Genomic DNA, 15,201 nt, shown 5'->3' on the forward strand with positions numbered 1-15,201 from the left:
TGTTAGAAATTACTTTTTTTACCATGGAGTTATGCTTTTCAATAATTTCAATAGTTCATGTTTTTTGAAAATCATTTATAACAAGGTCAATTTTTTTTTACCTAATTTCAACATGTTAATTGAAATTGAAATCGAATTGTTCTGTAATTTGGGAAACGTTAACAATTTCTCAGATAAATTCACCTAAAATTAATTTTAACGCCAGGTTACCAATTTTTGTTTTTTTTTTTCTAAAATACACATATTTTCCTACGTCTGAAAATATTTTGTTCGAAGAGTTAAGAAAAAAATCCACGAAAAATTAAATCATTTTAAGTTTAAAGCAAGTTTTATTTTTTAAGGGTACACGGCAACCAAGGAAGTTGTTGTCTTCTTATTCCGAAATTGTTGAACTTACGAACCCGATCTGAAATAATTAGATTTTAAAAATTAAAAAAAAATGTTGTCTGTTTTGAAAAAGTAGCTTAGGGGATGAATAAAAAATTATATCTGGTTGCAAAAGCTGTGGTTGATGTGCACCGTTAAGTTTCCTAATTTCTAAATGCTTTTTTGCCTTTTCTGAAACATACTTCAAGTATTTTAATTTTTGATCCTGAACCCGATTTTAGTTCCTTACTAAGGTAAGGTAGTCCTGTTCTTAAAGGGACCATCCTTAAACCACGTGGACACTTTTTTGGAGATCTCAAATTCCCCCCCCCCCCCCCCATCGTGGACAATTTTCATACAATAAAAATCTTTTTTGTATGGAGCGTGGACAATCGCAAACGACCTTCCAAACGAGTCCAAAAGCTGGCATTTCTGGCAACCCTGTATCATGTAATGATGAGTTAAGTGATATTTATAAACTTTTTTAAGCCTATTTGTATGGACAATATGTCCGGATTCATTATCCAGCTATTGTTGGTTAGGTAATCGAAATGGAAGTCTAAAATTTAAAAGATCTCGCAACCCTGACTCAAGTTATCACCACTTAGGTGAAATTGACATACGATTTGAGGACGGATCTTAGTTGGACCAAGTTGGTTTGGTACTCATCTTGTGTGTTTGTTCCGAATATTTTTGTAACCCATTTTTGTCAGGAGTGAGAAAGGCATCAACAATGTAGGCGGATTAAATATATAATTTAATTGGCAATCAAAAACTCCAGAAATTTTGTACACGTGAACCATTTTTGAAATAAATTCTACCAAATTTGAATTTTTAAGGACGTATTAGACTACGACAAAGAAAAACAAACTCGCAATCAAATAAACTTTTTAATAGGTTGTCAGTTTGCCTGCATTTGTTTGAAGAAACGTCAAGGAGCCATTACACTACCGCAAACAAACAAACTCGCACTTTTTCGTGTTTGACAGTTTGTCAAACTCGCAAACAATTGTAATTATACTTCAGCCTGCATACATTTGGCTTTTTTTGCAAGTTTGCCGCAATCAAGTTTGCGAGATTGGCAAACTGTCAAACATAAAAAAGTACGAGTTTGTTTGTTTTGTTTGCCATAGTCTAATACCACCTTAAGTAATAATCGAGCAATCTTCCGATTGTTTTCAAATTCCTGTATTTGTTACCTCATGTCTAACAATATTTTGTTAGAAAAGTTAATTCAACAAAAAAAGAATAAAATAATGTAAATTTTGGATTTTCTATTGAAATTTTGTATTTGCCTGGTTTGCTCTTAATCGTTAATTAATAATAATTAGTTGATAATAATACTTCGTTTAAAGTAAAAGAAAAAACAAAAAATTTCAAAAAAATATGGTGAGCTTGTTATGCAAGTTTTGCTTCAAGATTAAGTTTTAAAACTGTCGTAATTTATACACTCATCCCTTTACTGTGATGATGCTCCTCCACAAAGTTGATGGATGAGCTCACCCACCTTAAATCAGCAATCTTTGTATGGTTGTGGGCTTTATAATTTTTTTGCTCGTGCTCATTTGTGTTGTTTTAATTGTCGTTTTTTTTGTGTGTGTCGTTTAATTTTGCACACCCGAGCGGGGTATGACCACTCGCAGGCTGGCCTGTCTGGCAGTTGTGAAGCTTTCAGCCGCAAGTTGGAAAATTCACTCGAAAAAAAGCCCAGGTTCTCTCTCATCACGTAATTGTGCGGATGTTATGACGCAGCAACTGAAGCGAACGCGAACGTTGCCAGGCTGAACAGTGATGATTTGATAGTCATATTTTTTTAGCGTTTAATTGTTACTCAACAAATTAACGAAATAGTAAAAAAAAAGTTTAAAAATTTAAGAGATTTTAAAAAATGAACAACATTGTCAGATTGTGCAAAGGAACAAATTGTGCAAACTAAAACAAACAAAAGCCGATAGCGCTGGAAACCCCGCACGTGCTCTGGTCGCTGGCAGGCATATTTCAATGTCCACAAATCGATTTCTCGACCCCAAACGAGAAACCATAAACCACAGCGAAAGTATCGGATAACTGACCCGGTTCAAATATTTACCAATGTATAGTGTACCTATAACATATCAACTGCACAACAAAAACAGACTTTCGCGAAACTAAAAACACAAAGCACTTCTCCTCTGTTTCTGCTTCTGTTCACAAGTGGTTGCGATATGTTTTTTTTGTTTTGTGTCACTCGTGTTAAATTGTTCTTCTTCTGTGTTGTTGTTTTACTCTTTTGGTCTTTAATTGATTAGGGTTTTAAAACGACTTAAAAATAAAAATTTACCTAAAGTTTATATTTTATCTACGTATTTTTTTTAAAGATTATGTTCAAATTTTAAAAAATAAGCTGTTTCAAGAGTTAAAAAAAAAGCATAAAGCAGGAACACCCTCCAGGGCAATTGACATAACTAACTGCGTTTCAAAAGCACAAGCTCGACCCATAAATATTAGAGCAGAACCGAGAGTTTGTCAGCTTTTTCCCTCATGTTTTACCACCCACACACACATACTCGCTATCATATGTCACCCAGCCCTGCAACAAGTAAAAGTAAGGCACGCATGAGAAAACAGTGCCCACCCACATGTTTACACTCTTGGGCTGGCAGCAACATATCTATGAGTTGGGTGTGTGTGCCCTTTTGGTTTCCTTCTCGTTGTTTGTGTGGTGGCAAGAGTGCATTTGATGCATTGGAGTTCCATTTTCTACACGACCTGATTGTTGGTTTTATCTTGTTACAGTTGCGAAGAAAGTTTAGGGAGCACAGGAAATTTAATTTAAGGCGCTGCTAAATTTGATTTGAAACACTTAAACATATTTTCAACCATAATTTGACAAAATATTTTTTATTCAAACATAAAAAAATCTCCAGAACTTTTCCTTTTTGGCTTTCTTTCAAAAGAAAGATTTAAGCTTTGCTTTCGGAAAAACGCTTTTCTCAGAAATCGCGCGGCGAGGAGTTGTCCCAGAAAAAAAATTCCTATTAGGTACTAAATTGGAGGTTTCAATGCGCTCCTTCGATTGAAGTTTGGCTCAAAACCCGGAACTCAAAGTTTGATTAGTGCGCTGACCACGGGGACGCGTTGTCTTGTTTTTGCATGCTCATTTTCATTTCTTGTGTGTCGCTGTTTGTGTGCTTGGGTGCGTGGTTATTATAATTAAATAATGGCATCATTAGTGCGCTGACCACGCGGACGCATTGTTTTGTTTTTGCATGCTCATTTTCATTTCTTTTGTGTCGCTGTTTGTGTGCTTGGGTGAGTGGTTATTATAATTAAATAATGGCATCATTAGTGCGCTGACCACGGGGACGCGTTGTCTTGTTTTTGCATGCTCATTTTCATTTCTTTTGTGTCGCTGTGATTCGTATGGAGTGAGTGATTGTGGTAATCGAATAATAGCATCATTGGTGCGCTGGAAGTGGGGACGCGAAATCGTGATTATGCAGGTTAATTTTTTTGTGTGCTTTTGTGTCGCTGTTCGTTGAGGGTGAGTGATTGTGGTGATCGAATAATAGCATGACTTACTGAATTATTTGTGTCTTGAGCGTAATTTTTGTTGAGTAATTGGTGTTTTTTTGTGATTTTTTTTTTGTGATTTTTTTTAACATCTTAATAAATTGTTTTGTGATTTTCAAAGCCCTTCCTATGTCATCGTTGATCGGAAGGCACGGCGTCGGGTAAATTGTGTATAATGTTTTGAATAAGGTTTTATTTTTTATGGTAAAAAAGCCATTTCTATATAATGATCGAAAGATGCACTGACATTTTGGATTAATTAATAGTGGAGTGAAATAATTGTGTGTGAGTGACTTTGTGTGCTAACCAGAAAGACCTTCCCATAGCACCGTTGCTCGGAAGGCTCGCCGACGGGTCTGTTATGAAAGTCCTCCCCATAGCGTCGTAGCTCGGGAGGCATCGAAAAGCCAATACCTTATCCTACTAACCCAAAAAAAAATTAATCACGTGATGCTTGAAGGAGATGCTGTGGATTCAACGGTCTCAAGCGGTATCAACAAGTATATAGCGAAAAACTGTGTGCTTGATGAGTCTGCAACTTCAACTATCGGACTAACATTCCTCCCTTTCGTTGAACTGCAGGCTTCTTGGGAGGGCGCCGGTATTGACTAATAAAGTAGGGATCTTCAGAGGTTAAACAGTGAACGGATGGTTGGCTCCCACTGATCATTTTTGATTCATTGTTTAACTTCAGCTGATCTGTCAATAACGGAGTAGCAGCTCATTGGCAGTCAACCATGCTCATGCTCATGCTCAAACCCGGAACTCAAAGTTTGATTTTTGAGAGCTCTTTTTCTGAAATACTTGAGCGATGTCTGTATCCGCTCTTAAAAATTTGTGTCATCCATCATTGGAAAACCGCTCGTAAAACCCACAATTTTTATATTTCAGATTTGTAGCCATGGGGTGGGAAACAAACATATTATTTTTCGATTTGCAACTTTCGACCAATAAATGTGGTCAACCCCATTTTTTGAGGTATTTTTTGGTATTTTACAGATAACCCTTTAAAATACAAGAATTCAGTTTCAAACAAAATGCCTTTCGAAAACATGCGCCATAAACTGCTTGGGCCCAAAATTTGAAACTTTTTTTTTTCCTATTTTTTCATATTAATTTTTTGGTTTTATACAGAATTATATACTGAACATCAAATTCGTTCTCCCTCGAAAGATCGACAAGTCGTCAAGTCGAAGCATAAACGCCAGAACATTTACGCTTGCGCGTGAATGTGTTCTTTTTGGCTTCTCATAATAGTTCGACAAAGTGCAATAGCGATACATATTTTTTTAAGTTAATCATAGACTAACATTAAAGACTGAGTACTCTTTATATTTTTTTTTAATGATGTCAATCCAATATGTTTTTCTTAATTAAATTTTAATACCTTGCGACCCATAATGTACCTCTGAAATTTAAACAAAATGGTATTCGAGGTTAAGCCTGAAAATATTTGAAGCTTTAGGTGAAATTCTCACTGGGTGGTATCATTTTGGTTCTGAAAAATTAATTGCTCCAATATATTTGTCGGAGTTTCATCATTTTGTAAGAAAGGCTCTATTTCACCACTGGTGATATTAAATGTTTAATGCTTTAACTATTAAAATTTGGTTAAAGTACTCTTATTTTGACAAACAACTTTTTTTAAAAGTATTTTCAAATATATGACCTGCTCTCATTGTTTTTTTTTAAACAAAAACAAAACAATCAAATTAAAAAAAACCTTCTCAATCAATAAAATCGAACATTTTAAAAAATTCATCTTGGTTGACTACATTAACTCTTTTCAGCACAAGTTTTTTTTTTAATTTTTTATTTTTCCCGTGTTAAGGAGGTCATTTTGAGCAACTTTTGTTCTACGAAAAACTTTACTTCTCTTATTTTATGTTTTTCTTGTTTCATTTTCAGTATTTAAATTTGCATCTATCTTGTTTAGTTTATGCTTGTTTTTGGTAGTATTTGGCCAACTCTACCACCACCTATCGTTACAATTTACCTATCTATTTTTTCATGTTTTTACAGTCACTTTTTCCATTATGTGCCTGTTTTTCACATTTTCTGCTATAAAATGGTACCATTATCATTTAAATTGTTTAAACATTCGTAGAGGCATAGTCTGGGACACTAGAAAAATTACTGCATACTTCTTTTGACCTAGTAAAAAACACAGCCAAAGTTGACCCCTAAAAAATGACATTTTTAAAAACATTGACAACGTCACATAAAACAAGTCAAACTTCCAACCTATAAATTTTGTAAAATTTTAAGAGTTCTTCTATCCAATGCTTTTTAAAGATAAAAAATTGGCGTTTTTTTTAAAATCGAAACCCGTCTACAGGCGGTGATGGGTTGTAGAGGGTTAAAATATGCGGTGAATTAAACTCAGTTTTAATTGAAATTTGAGTGAAATTTACAGAAATGTGTCACTAATTTGCCAACCGAATGTGGAAAAATGACCGGGGTTTTACTTTTGAACACATGATAAGCCACATTCTAGCTACACTGAAAAAAATCAATTCTTGAAACGTGAATTCACGAATGCTAGAACCACGAAGGAATATATTCACGTTTATAGTGCAAATGCACCATACTCATGAATAAATTCCTTCGTGGTTCTCACATTCGTGAATTTAATTCACGGTTACGAGAATTGATTTTTTTCTGTGTAGAGTAAGTTTAATGTTCCGCAGAAATTAAAGTAAAATTACATAAATAAAAGTAAAATTTACACCATACAATTTTACACCCTTCTTTCAAAGGTACCGTAAACCAGGATGACATTAATTTTTTTTTTCAAATATTATCCAAATAGTAAGATTTATTCAAGATCTATATTTAGAAAAAAAAACTGCTGGTTAGGCCACACAATGTATTTTTTATTGTCTTAAACACTTTTTTTCAGTGATGCCTTTGAAAAAAAATCGTGAAAATTCTAATTTTCAAAAATTGACCATTGTGTTCATTACAAATTCCCGTCCGAAAGTGTGTTAATTTTGATATTTGTGTTTAAGTTATTGTATTAACTTTTTTTTTACAAAATGTGTATTAAATATATTATTAGAGCAATTCTCTACGAAATCGGTCTTTTTTAATTTTTTTTTTATTTTTTTAATCCAGATGAAACATTTTTGTGCCTTTGTTATGCCCAAAGGAGCCATTTTGCATCATTGGTTTGTCCATATAATTTTTCATACAAAATTGGCAGCTAGTCATACAAAAATGATATGAAAAAATCAATATCTTTTAAAGGAATTTTTGGATCGATTTGGTGTCTTCGGCAAAGTTGTTGGTATGAGAAGAACTACACTGAAAAAATTATACACGGTAAATTTTTTTTGATGATTTTTAATTTCACTTTTTGTCACTAAAACTTGATTTGCAAAAAAAAAAAACTTTTTTTTTAATATATGCCAACTTTTCAGAAATTTCCAGAATGTGCAAAAAATCTTTGAAGAAGTGAATTTTTGAATCAATACTGATATTTTTTTCTAAAAATCGAAATATTGGTCGCAAAAATTTTTCAACTTCATTTTTCTATGTAAAATCAAATTTGCAGTCAAAAGTAGTACTTTAGTGAATTTTTGATAAAGCGCACCGTTTTCAAGTAATAGCCATTTTTAGGTAACTTTTTTGAAAATAGTTGCAGTTATTCATTAATTTTTTTTTAAATTAGTGCTCATGTTTGCCCACTTTTGAAAAATATATTTTTTTAGAGCACTTAGTTGCTGCAACTAATGGTCCGATTTTCAATGTTAAAATATGAAACATTCGTGAAATTGTCCGAGAATTTCTAAAACAATATTTAATTTTTTAAAATCAAGACTAACATTTGAAAAGGGCGTAATATTGAGTGTTTGACCCTTTTAAAATGTTAGTCTTAATTAAAAAAAATCATATCATGAAATATCTATATTCTTAGTTTTTGTTTTTTTAACGTTGAACATGGGAATTTTAAAATTGGGTATACATACTTTTTGAGAAATAAACAAAAAAAAATGATTTGCTGTTTCTTCAATCTAGAATAGATATAAGTAAAACTATTTTCCAACCATATTTTGTCCAATTAAAAAAAAAAGAAACGCAATTTACTTAATATTTTTTATTAATTAAGTTCGTTTATTCGTCATGCAAACAAATTTGAAAAAGAATAGTTTTTTTCGAGCAATTTCTCACAAAATTCCTATCTTTATTACATCAACTAATCTAGTACGAATACAACTCCGCAATTTCCCATCTCAACAAAGCCGGAAAACAATCTCGACTCTTTCCCGCCCTCCCTCATTCCCCCTTCCATCATCCTATTTATAGTAATTTACGATTCATTCTTTCGTCTCGTTTGTTATTATTATCTGGTCAATCGTCGTCGTCGTCGTCTTGGCCGCGTCGCAGCATCTCCGTTTTCGTTCATTCAATCCGAATCTGAAAAAAGAGCCGTTTTATTGCTCGACTAAGCTCCTCTTCCTTCTTTTTCATCTTGTTTTCCTCAACTACACTTTGTCTTGTTTATGATTGTCGTTAATTGATGCACACAACATCCACCCTCTAAACGAGAGAGAGAGAGAGACAGAGAGCGTTTTCTTCTTCTTTTTGGTTGAGATTAGGGTGAAAGTGTGAGTATTTGACTGGGTGCAATCATAGCGGACTGTAAGTTATACCTACTAGCTGATGGTGTCTTGGATGACTCATCTCACATTACTGCGATGATGGTGACGACTTGGGTGGATTTCTTTGCAATTTGAGTTTAACCCTCAAGTGTTGGGTTTTGAATTTGTAGTGTTACTATGAAAAATGATTTGGTTGAAACTTGAAAGGTGAAAAACAGCAAAAAAGGAATTTAAATTTGTTAAAGCCTAAGGGAATGGCCTGGAGTGTTTTTAGTAAACTTAAGTTTTCTCAAAAATGGTTCGTTTTTTCCGAAAAACAAATCTGACAATTCATAGCCAACATTCTTAAGAATCTGCTGTCGAAAAGATGAGCTCGATTGATTATGTTTAGCTTTAGATATTGTCTTTTCAGTGAGTTTATTTTGTTTTGTAGCTTTATTTCAAAACTTTTACATTATTCAGGGTTAATAACATCCTTCTTCTGCTAAGCCTCACATTACTTCCCTCTGACCGCATCGTTGTCGTCACAATCGTGACAACGGTGCAATCAATGCCATAATGGCGTCTCGTTGTCGCCGCCGCCATCCAAGCAGGCCGCGTTTGGGTGATCAAAACGAGGCCCGTCACAGTTTCCGGCTGGAAAGATCGACTTGCGATCATGGTCGTCACTTTGTCGACGAAAGGAAATCAATCCGACGTTCAGTTTAATGGAAAAAAAGAGTAAAACTTGGAAAACCACAGAAAAACGTTTAATGGTGCGTTTGTCTCTGGGGGGTTCGATAAGGTTTCCTGATACTTTCGTGGAATTGAGTGTTTGTCGGGGTTTAAACCCAATCAAATGCTCAACCAAGTGTGGGTTGAGCTGTCAAAATCATAAAGTCACTCACCAGTTTGTCAGTGAGAAAAGTACAAGGTTGTGGTTATTGGTTTTGACATTTAATGAATGTTAGTAATTTGCTAGTTAGTTTTTTTTTATTCAAAAAACAAAATAAGAAAAATATGTTTTTAAATATGAAGTATCTTGATCAAGACCAGCTCATCTTACCGACTCAACACTTTCATTTCATGGGGGTTTCCAAAAAAAGAGGCCTACACCGGAACCTTTGTATCGCACCATATCTCATTAGGCGGTGCGAATCTCAAATTTGAGCGTTAAAAAAAATAAACAATCATAGACGCAAACGAAGACGAAAAAAAAGGCAATCATCATCTGCTCATCGCAGCGTGCCATTTTTCCTCCTCCTTCCAAGAGGGTGGTGTGAGCGGTATAGGTGTGAACCGATAATTGCTTCCAAATTTATTCACCCCAATTTGGGGTTGCCTCTTTGAGTGTGTAAGAGAAGGGGTTAAAATCACTTCATTTTTGCCTTCACGCGTTTTGCGTTTTTTCGAGGTCCTCTTCATCCACAACACTGCGATAGCATAATAATAAAAAAAAAATTGCAGCAAAACAGTAAAAAAGTGAAATCGGAAGTTGATTTTGCACTTTGGGGCCACGGCGAGGCTTGAAAAGTCGGCTCGTGTTTACATGAGTTGTTTTGGTTTGTTTTCCCGACATCCCACAGACAAGTTGGCGCAAATTCAAGTGCGTTTTCCAAGAGGTTGGAAACTTAGGCAAATCGTGAAATGCGAGTAAAAGCGGTTATGAATTTTTCATCTATGCGATATCTTTTGGGGCAATCTACCCCAAAAGTGAGTAGTACCTTTCACCGATGCATCATAATGATTAAAATGTAAGGCAAAGTTTATGACTTTATGAGGTTGCAGTGAAACTTGAATTTATCAACACGGTGCGCTTTGAGGTGTAAATTTATGGTTTCTTTGTTTCAAAATGACACTTTCTCAACACGCACATTTAAAATCACTCAGTTTTTTTTTTTTTTCAAAACCAGGGGCATCAGATTTGAGTTAATTTCACTAAAAAATCATCCAAAATTTGGTGTAATTCGTCCAAGTTTTAGTGAAAATAACTTTTGGTTTAACTCAAATCTGACTTTTGTTCCATTTACTAATTTTTCAGAAGATTCGGTTTTTACTAATTTTTAAAACTAGTAAATTCTCACGAAAAAGACAAAACTACCCTGAATCACGTGCCAACTATGTCAACCGATTGTTTACATTGGCTTTTCCCGCGAAATGACACTGAACGCGCGCAATCGAACAGCAAACGGGCACAAATTTACCCTAAATCGAGCACACTGACGAACACAAATCGGATTATATTTCCGTGTGTTTTCCACGAACCACGTTTGTTTGTTCTGTTTTGGTGTTGTTGTCACTGTACCAGCAACTACCCGCACTCAAAGGTCAGCCCTTAATTGAGGAAAAGTCCACTGACAGTTCGAGAGGAAAAACAAAGGTTAAGGGGTTCAGTACTCATTTGGGTTGGTCGAACAAAGGGATTTCGAGGACATTTGCTTTGCTTTTCCATAATTTCGCTGCCGGCCATCGGGTTTCGATTGGAGAACACACACTTATTTTTCAAAGTTCATGCGGAAATTTGTAGCATTTTTGTTGTTTGTTTTTCCCTAGGTTTTTCCTCAGTGTGATTTGACATTTCTAATACATCACACACATAACTAAAGTTATTCTAATTTCGTAGAAACAAAACTCAATCAGAAACGAAATTTGAGATAAATGTCAGATTTGGATTATTCCAAACGCACTACGATTTGAGTAATATTTATTCAAATCAAACCTTGTTGTAAATCTAACTCATGAGTATGTTTTGTTTTGAAATCACTTAATCTTCAAAACAACATTCTTTCTGAATTATGTTTTTGGGGGCAAATGTCAGATTTGGGGAAATTTTACTCAAGCTGGTAAAAATACACTTTTTCAATTGAATTTTGAGTGAACATTACTCAGATCTGACATTGGATTTAAATCGTCTTAATCTCGTTTCAAGCAAAATAATTTCAATGGGCCAATGTTTGTTTGTAAACACACAGTGCATCTCGCTTACTTCAGTGTTTGTTCAACAGGTTCACATTATTTTGTTTGATTTCTGAGTAAATTCGGGTTTGACGAAGTATTTTGTTATTTGTCAAATCTCTTTTCTTCCTCGACTAAAACTTCTTTTATGTATTTTCACGCATTTTTCTTTGAGTTTTGATTAAAATTCACCAAGATATGACGTTTGCCTAAAATACTTATTTTTGATTATGGTTGGCTTTCAAGAGTTCTGAAAGATTTGAAGCAAAGTTTTTTCAGGAATGGAATGTTTTTTTTTTACATAATTGTAAATTTAAGCTTGTTTCTTATTGAATTTTGAGTAGATTTTATCCAGTTCGGCCTTTAGCTTTTTAGCTCATTGAAGGTTTGTATTGTTGTAAGTTAGGTTTTGACGAATTCCAAGCTATTTTAGAGAGGATGAATAGTAGAATGCTTTTAAAACAAATTTCATAAATTATATTTTTTTGGTTCTCTAATTTGTTTATATTATTACGATATTTAAAAAATAAACCTTTTTCATTCTCTTTTTCTTCAAGTTTCCGAAGAAAAATCAATGCAATTAATCAACCATTAATAAACATTTGCCACCTTCATATCATTACAAAACTCCATCCTGGCAATTCAAAAAACCACCCATCACAATCAGCAAAGTCTGTGCCCACCTCAGGACTGTAACCCAGTAGCAATTCGAGGCAAAATCCAAATTACGAAACCCCGCCACCAATCGCCTCAACCCAAACGGTTGTTGAAATTTCGCTCGAGACAAATTGCAGTGCAGTGTTGCCAGCCATCGTGATAAAAAAAACTGCTAAAATAAATAACAGAATTGCAGCACTAATCACTGTGGCGCAATCTTCAGGTGAGATTTCGTGCCGCAAAAGATGGGAAAAATTGCAAGGTGGCAAGCTTGATTAGAGGGTTTTTGTTGCCCCCCGAATCAAGGTTTGTTAAAGCGTTGATTGAGACGATTGATTTGGTTGCCAGCTTTGGGGCGATTCTGTTGGTTAATAACTGAAAACATTTTAAAAAAATTGTAAAACAACCTAATTTTGAATTTTTTTTTGCGAAGACATTTCAAAATTTGTCAAATCTATCGAATCTACTCAACTTTGAGTAGTGATCACTTAATGTCAATCTCACCAAATATCTCAAATATTCGCTTATTCAAATCCAATCGAGTTAATTTTCATTTGCGTGCACAATGTAAACAAAGAGCTGTCACTTCGGTAAAAACGTAAATTAAAAAGAAATGATTTTTTTAAAGAAAACATTTTAAATTTGTCAAAACCGAGTCTACTCAATTTTGAGTAATGATCACTAAATGTATTTTTTACAAAGTAAAACAAACTTAAATTCCAACTCAAAAGAGTTAATTTGCATTAGCGTGCACAATGTAAACAAAGAGCTGTCACTTTCGGAAAACGACTCTCCCTATAAAAAATATACGTTCAACTAACTCGACATCGACCAGTTTTCACCGAATGTCGGGTTGAACCAAGCTTCAAACATATTAAATTGTTGTCAATTTTAAATTGAGTTTTTAAGCCTCTGAGCAAATGCAGACGAGACGAAAAAGCCAAGAGAAACGATAATCTTCAATTTTGCACAACTTTGCAATCGATTTAAAAGTTTGAGTCGAGCAAAAAAGAGGGAAAAATCCTCAACTTTTCCGTTTCGCAGCAGCCATCGTCTATAATAGTTTCTCTTTCGTAGGACTGATAATGACCATCACTTTTTGTGATGCGAGAAGGATGATGAAGATGTCTCGAGTTTTTTTTGAAAAGGTCCTATAAACAAAATTTTCACTTTTTGCTTTTTGGGTGTTTTTGAATACCCCTGACTCAAGGCGGTTCTAAAAACACCCAAAAAGCAAAAATTGAAAATTTTGTTTATAGGACCTTTTAAAAAAAAACTCTAGATGTGTGTGTGTTTGTAGAGATTGAACAATGTGTAACAATAACACACAGCGCTGCATCTTGTTTCAACAACTTGAGTTACAACTGATAAGCTGTTTGGGTGCAATTCGAACGAAAGTGAATCAGAAATGAGGAGGAGGAGGGAAAAAATGGAAACAAAATAAGGCTAAAGTTGCGTAAATTTTCCACGGTTTAGGTTTCAGTCTGGTGGTGGCAAAGTATTTCTTTGGAAATCCGATATCAGAACAAGAATGTGGTTTCACTTTTCAGGTTCTCTCTCTCTCAGAATTAACTTGATACTGGACATTGACTAAGTTGGTCAATTACCAGTTTGCATTGACATGGGTGTTGATTTTTCACACGGAGATTGGGTTATTTATCGTTGAGACTGTGGCTATGTTTTGTCTAAAATTTCATAATGTTTTATTTTGTTTCAATAAATAAATAAATAAATAAATAAATAAATAAATAAATAAAAATATCGAAACTGTCAACACAAACATCTTATTTACCATGAATCTAGCAGCACTGGAAATGTCAAAGCAGGCGCATGACTCTTTTTTTTGATTCTGTTTCGATTAGTAATTTCTTCCGTTATGTTTCAAGTATTTAAGCATTTCTTTGCTGTCTTTCAATTTGAAATATTATTGCTAATAAATTTAATTTTCAGTATTTCTTTTCATGTTTGTGTAAAACGATTGCAAAAAAAACGCCTTTCATCCAACTTGACGAGTCCAAAATTACGCCATAAAAAGCCAATGTCACGCAAGATTTTTCCACAGACAAATAAACCTTTCACTTCTTTCATATTAGCTTCGTTGATCATCTTTTGCTGGGTACTTTCCTCCGCTTCTCTGTGAACACTTTTTGCGTGATATTTTTCATAAACCATGTTGAAACAGTAGAACGAGGTGGGATTTTCCCGTGAAGGCGCTCCGAGCACGTGCCGGCCGCGGGAATTAGCTGCGAAAAATTATCGATTATTAACACATTTCGCGATGTGAACTTTTTTTAATCACACTAGAGTGAAATGTTGGTGGGCTAACAAATCAATTTGATAGAAATGAAATTAAATTTATTGATTAAGCTTTGAACAGATTTTTTTTTGTCAAAACCAAACCTACTCAGAATTGAGTATGTGGAGCAAATGTCAGATTTGAGTGAATTTCACCCAAATCTGACATTTGTCAAACATACTAACTTCTGAGTAGGTTCGGTTTTGACGAAAACTGCGTAATTTTGAAAGACGCTAAATTAAGGTCGTTTCACACCTCTCCGTTTCAGAACCTAACAAGTTAAAGGTCGATCCACACTCGTCCGTACCGGCTTCCGTTGTGACACGAAATAACCTAATCTTTTCCCCCATTTCTTCCCGCAATTCCAGAGAGAATGAGCTCGGCGCCAAACTCATCGTCCAGATGGACGGCAAGAAGACGCGGCTGCTCAAACCGAAGGTCGCCGGGCTGCTCAACGGAGGGGCTAACCTGCCGGGAACCGGCAGCGGGCTCGAGCCGTGGAACGACTTCACCTTCGACCACTCGTACTGGTCGGTGGACGAATCGGACGGGCACTTTACGCCGCAGGAGCGCGTCTTCGAGGACCTCGGCACGGAGATTGTGGATTGCGCGTTTCAAGGTATGCAGTGGTGGCCGCCAGGTGGCGCAATTCGGGTTAAGAAAACAGAGATTCACTAGATACAGAGAGGGGCAGAGAGATAATGACGGGTCGGTTTCGTCGGCGATGACCCAGAAAGCTGTTGCCAACTCGGTTGATGAGACTGAAAGCTCAGCTGTTTGAGTAGGTTAGGC

At 35.0% G+C, this 15,201-nt stretch overlaps 1 protein-coding gene across 1 annotated transcript in view; it reads left to right on the plus strand.

Annotated features, from left to right (window-relative positions):
- The window catches only part of LOC120418324 (kinesin-like protein Klp98A), a 28,972-nt gene that overhangs the window by 4,925 nt on the left and 8,846 nt on the right, over positions 1 to 15,201 (plus strand). The window contains exon 2 of the mRNA XM_039580657.2: positions 14,778 to 15,028. Within this exon, the coding sequence (XP_039436591.1) occupies positions 14,778 to 15,028 (251 nt within the window). The remainder of the gene's footprint in view (positions 1 to 14,777; positions 15,029 to 15,201) is intronic.

The sequence above is a fragment of the Culex pipiens genome, chromosome 1 (assembly GCF_016801865.2).
Source record: "Culex pipiens pallens isolate TS chromosome 1, TS_CPP_V2, whole genome shotgun sequence".
NCBI classification, from domain to species: domain Eukaryota; kingdom Metazoa; phylum Arthropoda; class Insecta; order Diptera; family Culicidae; genus Culex; species Culex pipiens.